At 44.0% G+C, this 19,255-nt stretch overlaps 1 protein-coding gene across 2 annotated transcripts; it reads left to right on the forward strand.

The window, feature by feature from the left end:
• The first annotated feature begins 419 nt into the window (after positions 1-419).
• Positions 420-18,624, forward strand: rusc1 (RUN and SH3 domain containing 1). Of its 2 annotated transcripts, XM_082552219.1 has the most exons (12): positions 420-497; positions 2,946-6,263; positions 8,307-9,185; positions 10,278-10,400; positions 10,489-10,565; positions 11,024-11,198; positions 11,527-11,632; positions 12,932-12,978; positions 13,989-14,509; positions 14,602-14,846; positions 15,011-15,178; positions 16,189-18,624. In XM_082552219.1, exons 2-12 carry the CDS (start codon positions 3,065-3,067, stop codon positions 16,352-16,354), a joined length of 5,706 nt encoding a protein of 1,901 aa, XP_082408345.1. In that variant the 5' UTR covers positions 420-497; positions 2,946-3,064; the 3' UTR covers positions 16,355-18,624. The 2 variants fall into 2 exon arrangements, with proteins under 2 accessions (XP_082408345.1, XP_082408346.1); XM_082552220.1 differs by lacking the exon at positions 8,307-9,185.
• Positions 18,625-19,255: the final 631 nt, after the last annotated feature.

The raw sequence follows: 19,255 nt of genomic DNA on the forward strand, positions 1-19,255 counted from the left end.
AGCTCAATAAAAAGATCCGTTTTTCAGCGAGCTAATAATTTTGGTCATGGTATTTGTTTCTGAAATAATTTTGTTATTATGTACAAATAGAAATAATTGTGTGTGTGTGTGTGTGTGTGTGTGTGTGTTGGGAGAGGATAATAATTTTGTCCTTTTCTATATGTATTTAAATTGCAGTTAAACGCAATTAAATATGACTTTTTTATATGAGTTAATTTTCTGTTAAAGAAATCACCAAATGCATAAATCATGATAATTGGGCGGTGAACACTTGAGACTCATTATTTTAAGGAGGCAAAGCTAAAAAGGACTATAGATTAACTGAATGTGATGATAAGGCGAGGGGTAAGGGGTGTGGTTTGATCGGGGGAGGTGGGGGGATTTCTGGATGCTCGCGAGAAGACAGATGCTGAGGCTATTCGAGATTCACATTCTCACGGACTGGGGATGTGAGAGAGCCCGACGAGATGGAGACCTTCATCCATCTTTATCTGAATGTGAGTCAAGTGCATTTTTATCAGCTTTATCGTGCATGTAGATGTCTTTCAAGCGAACCTGCATGAGACGATCGGGTAAGAAAATCCTCCTCTTACCCCCCCGAGACTGCGTAGGATAAGACAATAAATTCCTCTGTTCGCGGTGGCATTTGTCGGATTAGATAGCTTTGCGTAAATACGCAAATAACTGTTTTGTCTGTTCTAATTGTAGTGTGAAAATGATGGTTTTTGTCTGAGTTGTAATAGGGGCGTATGGGCCCGTTTATCAGAGCGATGCGGGTTGGAGGTACTCCCCTCCTCCCTCCTCCACCCATCCACCCCTGTCTCCATCAGCTCTGTGGGATCAATAGATACAGGGTTAAACTCTGAGCACAGGACGGATTGCATTACATATGACGGTATGCTGTGTTTTATATTTTATTTCAAGGCTTAGTTTGCTAAGGGCCATCCCGACGGAGGCCCAGCAGTGTAAACAGGCACTCCAGTGATTTATATTCTTCAGTGATGTGAAGGGCACTGTGGAGGAATATATGAGCAATAGCCTTCAGTAGATGGGCTTTTAAAAAGCAGACTGGGTGTTGTTCTCTACCGCTGAGTGATTATTTCATGCTCCACTTAAATGTATGTGTGTTTTCTTTGTTATTTACGATTTGTTTCTTTTGATCCAGATTTCCATGAATATCATAGCCCAGTGAAGACGAGCATAACTGATGACAGTTATCAGACTATAAATTAGCTGACAATTATTATTACAAGGAGAATCATTTCATGTGTGTGGGTGGGTGTTTGAATAGTTGGGTGTTGTGTGACACCAGCAGATGAAAGGAGCCGTGAAGGTATCTTGCAGAAGCACTGCATACAAATAGAGAAGCTCTAAAAGTATCTATTTAGCTGCAAGATTGCAGGAATTAAGTATTCGAAATTTTGTATGGAAGACACCACCTTCTGTATTACACTATTATCACCGTTTGCATCATCTCACCATTATGACAATGTAATTTTTTGTTTATGTGGATATTATTATTCCCAGGGACGCTGGAGCTTATCCCAGATATTGTAGGGTTCACTCTGGACAGGTGCCCAGATCTGAATAATATTTTTGATCATATTAATAGTCATTTTAAGCCCTAACATACATTTTATATGTTAGGGCTACATTTTTCCAAACAGATGAGTCCCAGCTGTGGTCTTTAGATGTCTCAGTACCTACCATAGTACCTCTAAATCTTATTCCTAAGGTGTCAGAATATTTAATATTTTAATATCTAAATATATTTATATAATATTTAATATCTAAAGCTGTCAGAATATTTAATTTTTGGCTTTAAGAATAATTCTGCTAGTCTAAATAATAGAGCTACTTTTAGCTGCTCTCTCATTCACAAGGGGCCGACACAGTGAGTAGCTCTTCATGTTTAATTTGGCAGATTTCCTTCCAGGATCAAACCGGAAATCTTTCATTTTTTTTAGGCAAAGATGTAAACCACTGCCACATTAGAGAGCCAGTTTGCCAGTATAAAAAAAGTCTAAAAAATTATTTGCATTTTTTCTCAAGAAAAAGTCCCTTTGATTTGTATCCACAGCATATGGTCAGGGCTTATCAATGATGACTAAGACCTCACAGGGTTAAATGATTATTTGATTATGACTCTTGCTGATTCACTTTCAGTGAAACTGACTGCTGGAGAGGCTGTGGGATGGAAAGAGCAAATCTTTTCCATATATTTTTTTGACGATAGGACAGAATGGCATTTGGATATCTAGTTTTCAAATCTTATATTTAAGTACCATCACACCGGCTTATATATTTCTATCAAACCTGTAATGATCCTGGTTGCTCTGCATGTGTTAGCAGATTTGTTTGACTTCCTGCAGGAAAAACTAACCTTTATTTGACCTGTTTATATTTGATAAATGCTTGAAAGGATGTAGTAAATAATAATAAAAATTCAAACAATGTAAACCAGACTTTGTGTGAAAGTGTACAGTTATAATTTAACACCGTGTTACACAGCAGTGTAATCTGCTGCACTTGGTTTTAAATATTTTATTTGTTTGTTTGTTTTTTACTTTTGGTTGGTTTTGCATTTATTGTTTGGATTGGTATGCTCACCTTTAATACTAAAAGAAAAAATCCCACCTCAACACACACACACACAGAGGAATTAAAATTAACTACTAAGAGTTCTCAACGTATTTATTTTAAGGGGCAATGCTTGACAATGTGCTACTCTAACTGTGAGTCACAGTGTGTGACTTCCCGGGCTGTGATAATTACAGAACAGAAAACCCTCAAAAGCAGTTGCCTTTTAATGAATAGTCTCGATGATGGGTTCGCTTCAAAGCTTAAACCTAATATGCAAACATGTGTAGAGTAAGAAATCGCTCTGCGATGAGCAGAAGCTGCTCGTATTTGTTATTCACTGTGTGTCTTCTTTGATGTTACAGGATCTTGGGAGTCACGCCAAGATGTGACTGTCACGGCGCGTCATAGTTTGGAGGCTCTACAATACTTGTTTCCATAGCAACAGAAATATCAGAATATCCAAAAAAGTCCCATTCCCACAATGCAGTCCTCTCAGCCGCCGAAACCGCGGCGCTTTGACGTCAGCAGACGGACCAATAACTTAGCTGCACCAAAGTCTCACGGCCCTGGGTTTCAGAGGGAGGATAAAAACATGAACACAATCACCACGCCGTCCCCACGCCGGGCCACCAAGGGTCCCACTGCTCCCTCCAGGACCAGAGTGGGCGTACAGCCTCGAGCTCCAGTAAGCCAGTCCAGGTTAAGCTCACAGAAACAGGGTTCTACTGTCTCTAAACTAGCTAAACCCAAACCCAAGAATGCCCGTGCATCTGCAGCAACTCAAATTGTACCCGCAGCGGATCCGCCTCCTCCGCTTCCCTCGGTTCTTCCTGTTGACCCGAACTGCAACGAGCCGAGCCTCCCGTGTCTATGCTGTGATGGCCGATCCCCGCAGGACAACAACAGCATGTTCAACCACAACCACAACAACAACAACACCATCTCCCTCAGACATCAACTGCAGCTACCGCCTCCACCGGCCCCGATGCCCCTGAGGCAGGATGGGACCGGGGCCAAGGAGCAGGCACAGGCAAAGGCCCAGATGGAAATTTCTGCCTGCCCTGCTGCCAGTCTGGAAAATGAAGAGAAGATTTCAGATGAAAACACTGAAGTAGACAATAAGAAAAATGCAAAGGTGGAGGAAGATGATGAGGAAGAGAGCAGCGGGGATATTGAGATTGATGATGAAGAGGACGATAACGATGATGATGAAGATGATGACACCCTGGTCCCCTCGTGCTGCGACTGTCCCCCCTCCCTCCTGGAGTTCTCGCTCTCCTCTTCTACCTCCTCTTCCTCCACTTCCATCAGCTCCTGTTCTGATCTGGAGTCTGACTGTGCCGATCAATCTGCCTCCATCTGCTCTTCCCAAGATCAAGACAATCTGTCCGTCTCTCTTTCCTCCAAAGACCACTCTCTCCTACAAGGCCCTGATAGCAAGCCTCCTGCTCGCTCACCTCCATCCCTCCCTCTGAACCGAAATCCCTTCTGTTTAACATCTCATTCCCCGAGTCCACCTTGCTCCCCAGATGAGGGTTACCCTTCTGCGCTTGACTCACCTTCCCCTGACTACTTAGGAGTCAAAGATGATTCTGAGGTCACCAAATTAGGCTTACTTGACTTTCTAGAATCGGTCGGAGAATTTGGGAAAATGGAGCGATTCAGCCAGGTGATCCAAGTGGCTCGCTGGGATCTGGACGGGGAACAGCACTGGGATGTTCTGCGGGATCGCTTAGATCACCTGGATCGTTTGGAAAAGGTGAACAGGGAAGTAAAACTGACCTACATTGCCAGACTCCACGAGAAGGGACTTGATCTTGGAGATCTGGATGAGCAGGACCTTTCGGATGTCATGGATGAAATGGGCAACATTGACATTCCCTGGAAGCTGTATAAAACACATGATGGAACGATGGGAGAATCTCAGGAGTTTTCCGATGCCGGGGTCGACTTAACCGCTCCGTCAGACTGTGAAGATCCCCTCGTTCCAGATTCCCTCACACCTTCCCCTGTTGAACCGCCACCTAGACCCCCAAAACCTCCAGCGCGACATGCCAGCGTGAGCTCGGACCTCCACACCTACATAAATATCAGCAGAGAGACCACCTCCATTGCTGTTTCCACCTCTCCTACATTGTCTACCTTCTCACCTAACTCCTCATCCCCCACATTCACCACTTTTAGGTGTGAGAAATCCCTACCTTCATCTCCACCATCCATTCCTCCTCTCCCTGCTTCTAAGCCAGTTCCTTACCTCACTCTGTATACCACCCCTTCTCCACCTCCCTCTATCCCCACCCCAACACCTCCTATCCCTCCACCTCGAAAGCGACACCTCGCACGGAAGGAAGCGCAGCGCCTCGCGGCTCTTCAAGCCGAACAGGAAAAGACCCCCATGTCCCTCCCCCCACCTACCACCCGCCCCCCACCACTCCCTCCTCCACCTGTTATCTCAGTCTCCTCTTCCTCTCCTCCTGCCATACCACCTCCACCTGCGCTGCCTCCTCCACCATCCTTCCACGCATTGGATGTAGAGATTCGGAAACTGCTCATGCTTGCTGGACTTACCCAAGCTGAGCTCCTCAAACTCAGCCCTGAGCTTGGTGTCTGTGTCGGGGGGTTAGAAGACGAGGGAGATGGAGATAATTTCATGAAACCGAAATCTCTGGAGTCGCAAGAGTTCAGTCTGCGGTACAGAGAAGAGGAAAGTGAGCCTGACACACAGCTGGTGGCCAGAGATCAATGGGTTGGCACTGAAAAGTTGGAGGGAGATCAAAAAGCAGATATAGCTGAAGAAGGCAAAAAGAAAGAGGAGGGCAGAGACACACAGAGAACAACGTCATTTACTGAGATGGCAAGGAGAAGGAAGAAAAACACTGGCTTGGCATTCGACCAGTACTACAGTTTAAGCAATACACATGAAGATAAAGCAAAGAATGTGAGCTTTGGGGCTTCCCGTTATTCTGCTGAGCCACCAGAGTCACCGCCGCCTCCTCCTCCCCCTCGCCCTCTGCCACCCATTCCTCCATGTTTGCCATCCCTCAAAGTCAGCACTCTGCCCGCCAACTCTGAACAACCTGAGCGTTTTGATTGGCTGATAGCATTCACACCTGAGTGTGAAGCCCCACCACAGCTGCCACCCCTAGAAAAGAGAAAGGCATATGTGGAAACCCAAAAGAAGCCCAATTCGTCAGGTACCTCTCCAGGGTCAGCTCCAAAGGTCACAACCTTTAAAGAGTTGCGTTTCCGCAACAAGAGCTCCTCTCCTCCGACTAAGGTGATCATTGAGCCCGATCCTGACCCCACAATAATCACTCCAGATCCAGATATACTCTACAACTTAAAGTGGAGGAAACATAAGGAGGGAAGTGATGGCAGCCAGTGGGAGTACACCTCTCAGGCTCAGGCCCTCTTCATGCAGCCGCCGCCAGCCCTCACCTCAATGGCTGCTCTGCAGGAAATGCTCCAGAGAGCTGATAAGGAGGGGGGGCAACTAGAGTTGTGCCCATCACAGAAGATTGGCTGCTCAGTCAGTGACAGCAGCCTGTGGACCTTGGGCAGAGAGTGGGAGGGGGAAGAAATTAAGAAGGAAGAAAAAGAAGGGAAGGACAAACTAAAGGAGGAGGTGGAGGTGAGAGGACAAGCTGATGGAGGACGGACTTTTGAATCAAGAACTTCAGGTGAGTGTGATTTTAGTGGTAGTAAATTGGAAGTTATATTCAATAACACAAAGTACAGTCCTGCCTGTGCATGTGCATAGAAGAAAGTAAACACACAAAAATAAGTCAGAGCAAATTGGATGACAGAACAGATCTGGGACGGGCAGATGATGGAGAGGAACAGATGGGGAAAAGGCACGCTCACAGTCGTCTTGCTCAGTTCTTCAGTGATGCACAAATAATATCCTTTGACATTACAATGAAAAGAAACAGAAAGCCAAGGGAAATGAAAAAAAAAGTACACTCATTTGTGGAAATGATAAATGGAGCCACGGAAGAGAGATGGAGCGGGAACATGAGTCACTGAAAAGGATGATGCAATGATGCGATGGCAGGGGATAAACAGGGTGATTTTAGATAGGGGAGTAAGAAATGTGAACACAACAGTGAGAGATGGAAGAATATAGTGAGGCTAGTGAAGGTAATATGAGGAGAAAGGGGAGGTTGGAAACTTTCCAGCCAGTATTTCCTGTACGGGTTATCAGTGTGTGATGTCATCACAGACTTATTCAATTATTCATCCACTCTTCAGATTGAGGGGGAGAGGAATAATGGAGCTCACTCACTTTAAATCAGACTTTTTCCTGTTTCCTGTTTTTGTTTTTTTCTTTCTTTGTTGGCATCCTGAAATATTTTCCTTCTCCCCTCTCTCTCTGCTTCTTTAATAGTTTTGAATCCCAGTTTTGGGACATTTATGTGTTTTTACTTATGCTGTCTCCACCCCAACACCCCACCCTTTGCTCCCTGCAGCACAGATAGCTCAGATCAGGTTACGTAGCTCATATGGTCCTACATTAGGCTACATTAAAACTAAGTTGTTCATGTACAGCAGGGTGTTTAAAACCAAGACTGGATAATTTTTTCTAAATGATTTATAGGTTAAAAATTTATAGGTTAAAAGTTTCAGATCTTTTCTCAAAACCACTGCAGTGAGGTAGGTTTGGGGGATAGGTGTATACACCTTTAAGAGCTGAAGGGGTGGATCTTAGTACATGGACCAATTACTGCCAGCCAGGGTCAGAAAACTAGGAAGTATCATGTATTTGTTGCAGTTCAGACACAGCTCAAGTCTAACCAAGGTATGGTTGCTTTCTAGCTCCTTTTTTAGTTTAAGGTAAATACAGTGTAACGAGAGTCGGGGTGCCACTCTGAATTTCCACAAAGGCGGGCCTGATGATTGAGCAGAAAGGAACAGAAATCTGTTATCTGTTGACTGACTCAGCAGTACAGTTTTTGCTGTACTGGTGGAGAAGGGAGGGGTGGTGGGGAAGAAGGTAGAGAGAGATAGAAACTAAAAGCAGAGAGTGAGAGAGAAGGTGATCCGGAGGTGATGACAGCACGCACTGCAGTAAAGTACAAAACGTTTAGCAACACCAGTCACTGACTGTGGTTATCACTCATAACTCTCAGGTGTCAAACAGAAATCTGATGTCACAAAGAAAACGTGGATTCTTAACACGTGTTGTAGTAGGATGACTCTTCAGGAATGGCATTTTAATTATGATGAATTAAGCGAGTGAATGACAGACCGAGTCCTTCTACCGTGCAGCTGTGAGACTGCTCCGTAATTATTCTTTTACAGCCTCCGTGTCATTTCCTGTCATGTCAGACCCCTCCTAAGCGAAAGACTGTGTTTATTGCTCTTCATAAATCAGCTCCATTGACTTCTATGCACCGTCGGTGTGTAACTGTCAATCAGACGTTTGACTGGAATAAATACTGCATGGTGTTTTGAAGATGACTGCTAGAATACACATGTGCATTTTTTCTCTCAACAGACACTAACATGTTCTGCATCTCTCTCTCCTTCCCATTTCTTTGCCGCCTCTTTCTTACTTTTATCTTCCTTGTTTTTCTCACTTATCCATCCTGTTTGGTTTGTTTCCATTCGGTTGTCTCCATTTTGGCATCATCGCTCCCTCATTACCATTTATGCTTGTGCGTCTGCCCTCTCCACCCGAACTCCTGCACTTTTTGGCCTTGCTCTCCCTTTGAACCGAGCAGTTTCCTCACCCCCGCTCTCCCTCGCCCAGTCCTCCCAACCCTACTTCCTCCACACCGCTATCCCTTCCTTTCGCCCAGGCTACTGTTACTCCCACCCCCTTGCAGATCCCAGGCCCCGCAGTCATGTAGGCCAAGGGCCCACAGACACACACAGAAACACACGGTGGACTCCTGCTGTCCACTCAGCTTGTATCCACAGAGATGAATCGAGCTCTGGGTTTAAAGATGAATCCCCGGCTGCTTTTGGTGTAGAGTCTCCACGTGACTGTGGGGATAAGTTTAAGCAAAACACACATTCAGCTTACCAATATAACAGCGATCCCAAAACCAATGAAAGGGACTTTGCAACTGAGTCAATCTGCAATCTTGACTCCCTTTACCAAAGTGATTCAGAGAAGCAGAATGATGCCAACGCCGTGTCTGTTAGCAGCACCGCTGAAGCTCCAGGTTGCACCACACCGTATAAGAATATCGATGTTATGATGATGTATTCAAACAGCATTGGTGCTAGGGATTCGATGTATTCAGAGAAGCGCTCACTCTCACACACAGACCAGGTCAGCATCAAGGCTAGGACATCCAAAGATCTCCCTCCCCTCCCCACCTATTACCTGTACCACCCTAAGAACTGCCCTCTTCACAGGGGGGCTCCCCCCCGCCTCTCTCCTATCGGAGCCCTCTCCCCTCCCCATCGCTCCGGAGCACCCCCTCCCGGTGCAGCAAGCTCCTCCCTCAGCTCCCCGCTTTTCCCCCGCTCGCACACCTTGCCTGCCCTCGCTGCTCCCCTCTACTATCCAAACCTCTACCCTCCTATACCGCCCAGGGCGCCCCCCCTACCCCCAAAACTCCACCAGGCTCCTCTGCAGTCACGCGTGGCGAGTAAGATCTCTCTCTCTCTCCATACATCTTACACTTTTTCTCCTTGTCTGACATCTCGCATGTCTGTCTATCTCTCTGTCTGTCTCTATTTCTGTCTCTCTTCTCTCGTCTGGATGTGGTGGCCTACACGCTTGTGTCACCTATGGCCCCGGGGGTTTGCAGATTTGAAAGAACTAGGTAACTGTAGCTGTTTTATATATCAGAAGGTGCTTCCCTGCAGGCCATCTGATACGTCTTATCTGCTCTGTCCTTTCAAATCCGCAAAGGGCCTTCAGAAGGGTAACAGCTGTTTCTGTCACAAGGTGTCTAGAGTCACTCTCATCACTGTCTCTCTCTCTCTGTCTGTCTTTCCTCACCTGTCTGTCTCTTTGTCCCGATATTGTTCTTGTCGTCTTTTTGTTTTTGCATGGTGTACCCACACAGACACGTGCATTTCATGCAAAGCGAACCTTAAGTAGCTGCTTGATGATGATGTGATGCTAATAAATAAATAAAGTTTTCATTTTTATTTGTTCTGTGTTCGGTTAAGATCCACGGCATCCTGTCCATTGTACACATTTGCATTTATCGATCTAGTTTATATAAATACATTTATATAAACAGCAAAATGTACTTTACACCTACCCTTTGCACATGGATGTACTTTCTTCTGACCTGGTTCTTGTGGTAGTTCCTACACTTGTTTGTTCCTAGCTCTGCAGTTCCTCCGTGTATGCCTATATTAAGTATGTGAGTATTTGTATAACTGTGTTTGTGTGAGTTGAGGTTAATTGCATGGGATCCTGTTTAGCCCTGAAGCAGACAAAAAGTTGTGTTCACAGATCCAGTTGTGAAAACCTCATCACAGTAATCCTACAGGATGTGCTCGCTCACTGTTTGTCGTCAGCAGTAACGACTGCTTCCATCTGCTTCTATCTGGCTTCTTCATTGCTTAACTGCTCCTGCTAATAATGCTAATATTTTAGTTGTTTTGTTTCTTTTGGTGGCGATTCATTTTTTTTTAAGTTTGTTAATTTGTATTTTTTTTATCACTTGCATACAAAGTAATTGCGATATATATTTATTTGGGGTTTTGTTTACCATCGCTGTCAGCTGTTCGCAGTGTCTCATTCGCTGGCTCTGTGCTGAAGACAGACACACCCTGGATGGGCGAGGATGTGAAGCATCCAATGAGAGGTCTTGGCCTATCCTCTCTGTGCCTACAGGAAAAGAAAGGTGGGGTTGGATGTACATGTGCAGGATGTGCGTTTGTTTGTCTGTGCACGCTCTTCTAACCAGCTTTACACCCGGTTCTCCTCTCTAGCCCTGGTAGGCGCAGTTAGTGTGGCAGTGGAAGCCATATTGGCCCAGTTCAGTTCTTCAAGGACTGTGGTTCAGAAGGTCAGTACCTGCTGGTTTGATGACAGTAGCTAGAAGGACTGTGTGCTTTTTCATTTTTAGTCACCCTTTATAATCTATGTTTTTTTGGCTAAACTTCATGGTGTATTAAATTCATTATGTACCTTTGAAAATATTTCCCCTCTTCCTTCTTGTTTTGACTATTGTGTGCCTTCCTCCAGTCTTCCTCAGTTAATCGGGTACTAGAGTATCTTAAGATAACCCAGTTTCTTAGTCACAAGAATTTCTTTGTCAACTTGCTGCTCACTCACCACCCAAATCATCCCTCATTACATCATGTTGATCATCATCACACAATCCCCCTTTTCCACCCCTCCCTCTCTCTTTGAGTCATCCTTTTCATCTTCTTGTCCAATCGCTGCACATCTTCCTTCTCACCAAACACCCATTTTTTTTCCCCCCCCAAACCGTGCTCCCTTCCTTTCTTCTCCTCTCCTCAGGCCTTATCAGGAGACAGCGCTATAAATCCATCACTGGGCCGTCTGGTGCTGCAGTGCCTCTGCCCCGCCCTCCACAGCTTGCTGACTGATGGCTTGAAACCCTACCAGAGTGACCTGATTGCAGGCAGAAGGCCAAACTCTGCTTGGAGTCTGGTCCAGGCTTCAACCAGGGCAGGTAGCATATCATGCATCATAGCCGTGGATATTAAAAATCAGATATTATCCTGTTGTTCCTCTTGAGGTTTGGTTTCCTGGTTGATAGTGATAAACTCTGCAATTCGTCTGTCTCCACTTTTCTCCCACACCAGTCAATACTTGTTGATTTTATCATCTAAAATGCTGAATAAAGTGAACACCAGGACACAGATATTGATTGGCCTACGAGTGCCAAGCTTCACAGCAATTTTTCACTCACTTCTGTAAGGTCCTTCATTGATCTCTCTCTCTCTCTCTCTCTCTCTCTCTGTGCATTTTATCCTCTTCCTCCCAACCGATCTTCCAAGGTCCTAAAACTCATGCCTTGTTCAGTCTGCAAGTTCGAGTTGGAGAGCTACCCCAGCTCAGACAGAGCAAACACAGGTTCAACGCATTCCTCCTCGGCCTACTGAAGTAAGCAGTGGCTATTAACAATCCTTGATCTCCACTGACGACTCGTTTAAGAGCATGCTATTCATTTTATTATTGCACTCACAAGGCCAGATTTACTAATGGTTCTGCGCAACCACAAAACCATTTTGTGGCATTCATTTACCTCATATACCTCAAATTGCAGTAAATTGAACATAGAAAAAAGACTTGTTACATTTTGTGCCTGGTGTTGTTGTGATAGTTGCATTAGCAGTGTTCATTTATTTGGAATGACAGGATACCAGTGTGAGTACGTAACGACATGGGTGGATGGGTCAAAGTTGTGAGTGTGTGTAAAAGGTTCGACTACATCCTGTAACTCTTCGCTCGGTCTTAACTCTGCACGCTTAGATCTGAGCTCCACATATTTGTGGTCCGTAGTAATACTGGTATTTTGATGAAGTGGAGCCTAACTTAACCAAACTGAAGTGAACTGAAGAGTCCTGATGTTAAATAGGCAACAGGGTTATATTTTAGAGTGAGCTGATGGTTTTCAGTGTTTCAGGCATTTAGTCTCATTTCAGTTTATTTATTTATTTTTGCTCCTCTCTATCAGAGCTGTTACATACCATATTGGAATGTGGAGCTGAAATGAAAACGGGATCTTTGTTAATGTGTTAGAAAAATGTCTTCATCTTACAATATGTAATATTGACTGAAATAGGTATTTAGCGCTTCATACAGCCTGCAGGAAACAAAAAAGCAGATCATGCACTTGCATAGCGGCACAGTAACAGTATCTTCAGTAAGACACCAACAATAAATAGTGATTTGTGTTCTCCTACACATGGTGCAGGTCAGCTGTTACACATAGTGTGTAGTAACGCAGCTCTCGTCTGCGCTGCACCGGAGTCTCAGTCCTCAGGTTCACACTCAGTCTTCAGTCATTTCTAACAGTGGAGTTCAACCTTATATTAAAGATATTGTCTCTCCTCCAACTGCTTGTCATTTTCCTGAATTCTCTCACTGTTTTCAGAGAGAAACACTTGAGTAAAACCTGTACTTGCACTGTTTTACTACACCCTCATCGAGGCTGCTTGTTTTTAACCTGCTAATTTGTGCTGCTCTTGCAGAATGCTGAAATCAACTGCCTGCATTCTTGTTTATAAATTAGCACATTGTTAGTAGATCACCCACATAACTTTCCACTCACATGGGCGCATTTCTGCATTTGGTAATTTGCTCCACTTAGTAAATCCGGCCTAAACTGCATAATAATTTCTGTGCACGTATCTTCTTTGTATCCTCGTTACTCATCTTCTTTCTGTTTTTGTCTCGTAGTACCAAGCTTCTTGACTTCTGGCTGTCTTACCTTCAGTCTTGCAGTGGTAAGTTTTCCTCTCTTCTAGCAGTTGTTGCAGTTATGAGCAGGGTGCAGTTTGCCAGGGTGGGGATGCAAATGCAGGGGATTTTCCCCTGTTTGATGAATAAATGAAATGAACTCAGAGTATCAGGAGACCGCTTGCCTGATCAGTGACTTCAGAATTTCCTGCAAAGGTGAGCTCCACAGCAGCTGCTGTGACGGGCTGATTGAGAAGAGCAGTCACGCGTTCATGTAAAAAGAACCTGTCCACAGTTCAAAGTTAGAGCAGGTGATTTGCGACACTGTAAGACGAGGTTACAGAAGAAAACAGGTAAGTGTTGAGAGAGAAAGGGGGAAGACACTCAGCAAAGGGCTGTGGGTCAGACTCAACCTGTGCCACCGAACACTGACCATAGGGTACGTGGTCACCTGCTGAGCAACCAGACTCATTTTTACACATTTTTTAACTCTCAAACTCGAAGATCTCCAATTGATTCAGTAAATGAATCATCCAGAGAGAAGGAAAGCGAAGCACTTCAGATGACGCGGGAAAGCAGAAAAACTCTTTCATCAAAGCAGGCTGTTTTCTTGATGTAGGTATATGCTATACAGGACTAATTAATATTTTTCAAATGCAGCATTTTGTTCTGTTGAAATTTGTACGTATTTCTTTTCAAATATTGAAGCTTAATGGCAAAATACTATTAATTGGATTTGGGACCTTATTCTTGCATGTCAAACCTTTTATACGGCTGCATTTGATCGAGACGTAAACATTAATATTTCTCTAGAGGCTGTTAATATTCCTCATATTAATTTCATTGAAAAGAATTCATGAGAATATTCTTGTAAAAGCTGTGGACATGTGTTTACGTCCTGAATTTGTTTAGTTGGATTCTCTAAACGATACATTGACAGCAGCGATAAATGCCATTATTTTCATGTCGTGGTGCAAATCTGGTTACAAGCATAAATGTAAATACTGAAACTGACCTCTCTCTCTCTCTCTCTCTCTCGCGCGCTCTCTTTTCTCAGATGTGCTGGAGACCTATTACCACCCCACCTCTTTTATGCGTCTGTCGCAGACCGCCTGCCAGCCTCTGTTTGAGGAGCTGCTCCTTGTGTTGCAGCCTCTGAGCCTGCTCACCTTCAACCTCGACCTGCTCTTCCAGCACCACCATTTAGAGCCAGAGAGTCACAGGCCAGAGATCCCCAGCCCTCCCTTTCCGGATCCTGGATCCCAGCTTTCAACAAATGAGACAGCAATAAATGGGTCTCAATCCAAAACTCCAGACAGCAGATACAGTGAAAGCCTCTCAGAAGTAGACTTTGGAAGCCCAGATCATCAGTCAGCTAAAGATGCTAAATCATCACCTGTGACTAATTCAGATAATGGAGGATCGGCAGCGTCAACAGATACCAGTTTTGGACCCACAAAGGCTTCAGTCACTCAGGAGGAGACGAGTCCTCAACTGTTGTGGGTCCAGGAAAAAGAAATTGAAGATTTGCCTCCTCCTAACGTTGAGGAAGACAGCCTCGCTCAGCAGGCAGGACAGGTAGCCACAACTGTTCAACTCCTCTGCCTTTCTATTCAATGATGATTGTGTGATTATGCAGAAATTAATTTATCTGTTTTTTTTATTTACAGGTAATTCAACAAGGATGGGGTGCTGTGGTGCGCTGGGGAGGCCGACTGAGTCAGAATCTGGCTGAGTTGAGCCTCTCTGCAGTGAAGAAGGATGAGATGAACACAGATCTGCCAGATCTCCAGGCTCAGGCAGGAAGCGACTACACTCCAGTCAGCGGTAGTACTCAGGTTCCCTGGGGTCTGGGCCGGCTCTTTGGAGCCTCCAAAACTCCCACCAGCCCGACAGGTCACACACAACCAACCAGGTCAGTCATTAAATATGTAATAGTTATTATGTAGTCTAGACTACAGAAATTGGTTTTACTGATAATCAATCAATTGAATAAATTAAATTAAATCAGCTTCTGAAGACAATTGTCTGTGACTCATGCCTGTTTGTAATTTTCCAAGTTTCTGTAATTTTCCTCAGACGTCCCTCTCAGTGGTTTGCACCCGGTGTCACTGCGCTGACCCGAATGGTGAGCAGCAGCTCCACACCAATGCTGAGAAAGATCCCCGAGACTCTGGGAGAGACCGGATCAGAGTCCGAGAAAGATGTCGACACACTGGAGATGAAGGACAAACCCAGACCACTCAGGTACAGCAGACATAAAGTGATGGCAATGATGGATAAGGAGCAATGACACAGCATTGCTGTTTTCTCACTGTTACTGTTGCAAGCGCTGATTCTGTTTCCAAGTTTTAAATACATTTATATGACCTATATTGGCCTTTATAATGTAGACCAGGGGTCTCCAACTCCAGTCCTCGAGAGCTACTGTCCTGCAGCTTTTAGATGCGTCCCTACTCCAACACAGCTGAATCAAATGGTTGGATTACCTCTTCAGCACGCCATCAAGTTTGGCAAAGGTGATAACAAGCCATCCATTTGATTGAGGTGTGTCGGAGCAAGGATGCGTCTAAAAGCTGCAGGACAGTAGCTGTCGAGGACTGGAGTTGGACACCCCTGATGTAGACTGTCTTTGTTAAGTGAATGGTAACATCTCAAAGCCCAAAACTGGCAAAAATCAGATGACAGCAGTGTAATTTTGGGTCAGACCTTTACACAAGTGGGATCCTAGTCTGCATATGAAAGATGGATCCAACTTCAAGGTATGAGTAGTGATACCAAGCTAGTGCCTCAAATCTGCATGCTCTCTTCTCATCTGAGAAGCCCCATTGTTTACACACCTGTGACAAAAAAAATTGACCCGTGATGTCAGTAAGTTGTCCCAATGATTTTATGGTCTCAATCGCTGGTTTCAAGTCAAATTTTACATTTCCATCCAGAGTAAATTAGATGATAGGGTTTGTCTGCCTTGTGAGTGTGCAGTGTCCTCTATTTTTCACCCAGATCTGGTTTCAAAAGACTAATATGGTCACAGTGGGTGACACAGTTATTTTTATGTCTTTTCTTTTGCAAATCAATATTTTTCCCCACTGATAAGGGCGGCAGGGGTTATACCAGAGACACCAGAATAGCTGCTGTTATCAGTCTGAAGTCTTGTAAACGGTGACTCATCCCGTCTGACATTATACGCTGACGTTACTCTTTGTGGCTGGTGTAAACGTCGATCACTGCGGCTGAGACAGTGTCTTCTGTCCCAGGTCGGTGCGAACGCTGTGTGACCACGCTGGATCCGGTTCCGAGCTCAGCTTCCGCAAAGGGGAGGAGCTCGTGGTGTTAGGAGGCGTCGATCAAGACTGGATTCGCTGTCGTCAGGGAGACAAAGAGGGGCTGGTACCTATTGGCTACACCTCTCTCATCATGTGACCATAACTGCTGCACTTAATCAACACTAAAAAAATCAATAAATAATTATGAAAAATATATATATATAATTTAGGTGAGTATTGAGAGGTTATGGTAAGGCTGCACTACTCTGAAAGGGATATTTCACACAGGCTCGGTTACAGTTTGAGTTAAGGGCATAACACCATCTGTTGTGCTTTATGTGCATCAGAGGCAATCTGCAGCCCCCCCCCCCCCCCCCCCCCCCCCCCCCCCATTATGAACATATTGGAGCTTTTCCCATCACAATCATTTCAGTTTGGTAGCGTTCAACTAATAGATTTTAGCAGCAGGAATTGAGCAGATGGTGCGAAATAATGACTCGACTCAAACTTGGATCATTTCAAACCAGAAGACCTTTGATCCTCGAGTGAATTATCCCTTCAAATGCCTTTTTTCTCCATTTCCGCCTTGCTTGCCGGCCGCTGATCTGAAAGCGATCGCCAAAATTCTTTGCAGTCTGTCACACTCGAGTGCGTTCAAATCAGCGGCTATCTGTCGCGAGGAGGCGGCGGTCGACAGCCTGGCTGCAGGTCGTCCAGTGGGGAAAGCATGTCGGAGTAGTGGGCCGTAGCTCCTGTTGCATACTGCGTAGTAATGTAGTGAACTGTAGCTGTGTAGACCCGTTCTATTGACCTTTTACCCTTATTGACCTCTCATCTTTCTCACCTAGTTTATGTGTGTTTGACATGTTTCTGCTACTGTATTTGACTGTATAAATATACATATAAAAATATATATATATAAATATATAGCTATATAAAACGAGATTGATATTACCAAGATAGATAGAAAGGTAGATAAATATGAGAAAGTAGCAGCTTAAGGCTGCAGCCGTATTGATGGAGTGATTATTCATCTTTACATTTGCAACAACATGAAGCGGATGTCATACATGCAAAAACAAATGAATATGTGTTTATTTTAAGTATGCAATCCAGTATCTTCCCTATTGTGCGCTTTATGTATTGCCATTGTCATCATATTCATAACATGATTAAATTGAGCTCATACCTTTTAAACTCTGTATGCACTGTAATGTACCACGAATGCTCTGAATGAAAACATCTTAGATATCCCACAAAGTTATAGACGACAGCGACCTGTAGCCAGAATCTCACAGAGCCTCCGTGGGTTTTAGCAAAAACCCTCACAAAAGTCTGCCCCGCTTTCTCGGCACTGTCTGAATTTCAAATGAACGCAGTGAGAAAAACCCCAGATGTGATGTCGATTCATAAATGCTACAAGTCTGTGGGTTTGGTGGCTGGTCTTCACCTCGTACCTCAGCTTTTGTATTTATCTTAACCCCATGTTTGCCGATCATAATCATTGATATTAATGGTAGTGGTAGCAGTGGAAGTGATTCGTTTGTTTTGTTGTTGCTTAAATGAAAAGAAAAAAAAACCTGTTGTTTTGTGTCACATAATTATTAGTTATCTGTATCTATGACTATGCATATATTTAAATGCGCAACTAGAAGTGTGTTTAGTTTGTTATAAAGTCGATTTTAATTTGATGTTATCATGCAAGAGGAAACCGGAAGCATAAAACGATAAGTGCTTAAATTAAAAAAAGAAGGAGGGCGATTTTTAAGCGGCCAGGAAAGGCTAACGCTAAAGGACCTCTATTCAATCAGCAGGAAAGTTCCATTGCTATTGATCAATCAGGGAAAAGATCAGTTCTGCAGAGTTTCAGTGTAGCATGCGATTGCTGGCAACAGTCCAGTAGCATTAACTTAAACCAGTGTCATAACTCATTATCAGGAAAAAAAATGCCAACACAAGTGATTAAAAGAAATAAAAGAAACAAAGTCTAGATACAGATAAAATATCAGTAGACACATTTAGTTTGTTTGTTTCCGATGTGAGATTAAATGCATTTGTTTAAAAGCTATTTATTTATGGGATGTATTATTTATTGATCTTGAGGTTTCTGAAAGGAATAGCTCGCTAATTATCCGGGTTTTTCGTGTGCGAAAATGCACGCATGGCCGTGTGTATGTGCGTGTATGTGAAGTGAAAGCAGAGATGAGTTCGAGCACTTCTCTGTCAGCGCATCCTGCACTTTCACCTGTGTGTGTGAGTGACAGTTAGTTCTGTTCCTCCCTCTCCTCTCTGGTGTCATGTAGCCCGTAGACATCCCGTTGTCCTACTGTTGCGTATAGAGTGCCCCTCTAGTGTCAGTCACTGTTCAGCTCCTGCATGTGCTTGTTTGTAAATACACCAAATAAAATATGTATAAACCAAACATGATCACCTGTTGGAGTCATTTTTTTTTGCACTATAGTTCATGTAAAATCCCCTATTAAGCCAGAACCTCAGCTCTATACTGAAGAGAACCTGTTTATGTGTTACAATGGTGGATGCTCAAAGTAAGCATGCTAAAGTTTAAAATAATGAGATTATTTTATGTGGAGGTAGTGAATGAGCCATAATCTCAGTTCAGTCAGGTTTTTCTGGATCTTTCTTGGATCTTCATGTTGTCATGGAGAGGGGATGTCCTTAATTAAGACATCTCAGGGACACAGCTCTGACTGTGAGGACAGCAGTCCATCTAAACAAGGTCCAGTGTAAGATAAATAAGGATTATTTTGAACTCTGAGCCATGGACTTTGCATGTTTCTTAATATCGATTGCATTTCATTTATTTGTTGATGTCTGAAATGTGCAAGATTACAGAGGAAATGAGGAAAGCTCATAATGTAGTATCCTGTAAAAACAACAATAATAAAAAAAACACAAAAACTTTTTTAAGCTCCTGAGAAATCATAATCTTCCCACTTTATTTACTCAGATCAAGATCTCTGGGTGTCTTTTGGACGTTCTGAAGGGCAGAAAGAGGAGAAAACGTCTCCAGGGCGAGCTGCAGCCCTCCCCCATCTTG

Source organism: Aulonocara stuartgranti (assembly GCF_965226115.1).
Source record: "Aulonocara stuartgranti genome assembly, chromosome: 11".
Classification (NCBI taxonomy): domain Eukaryota; kingdom Metazoa; phylum Chordata; class Actinopteri; order Cichliformes; family Cichlidae; genus Aulonocara; species Aulonocara stuartgranti.

What these genes read in the sequence shown, in the direction of transcription:
- rusc1 (XM_082552219.1), top strand. Translation starts at nt 3,065, where the DNA reads ATGCAGTCCTCTCAGCCGCCGAAACCGCGGCGCTTTGACGTCAGCAGA. An exon ending in CAAGGACTGTGGTTCAGAAG is followed by an intron (nt 10,566 to 11,023) that starts GTCAGTACCTGC and finishes TCCTCTCCTCAG; the next exon opens with GCCTTATCAGGAGACAGCGC. An exon ending in CCAGGCTTCAACCAGGGCAG is followed by an intron (nt 11,199 to 11,526) that starts GTAGCATATCAT and finishes CGATCTTCCAAG; the next exon opens with GTCCTAAAACTCATGCCTTG.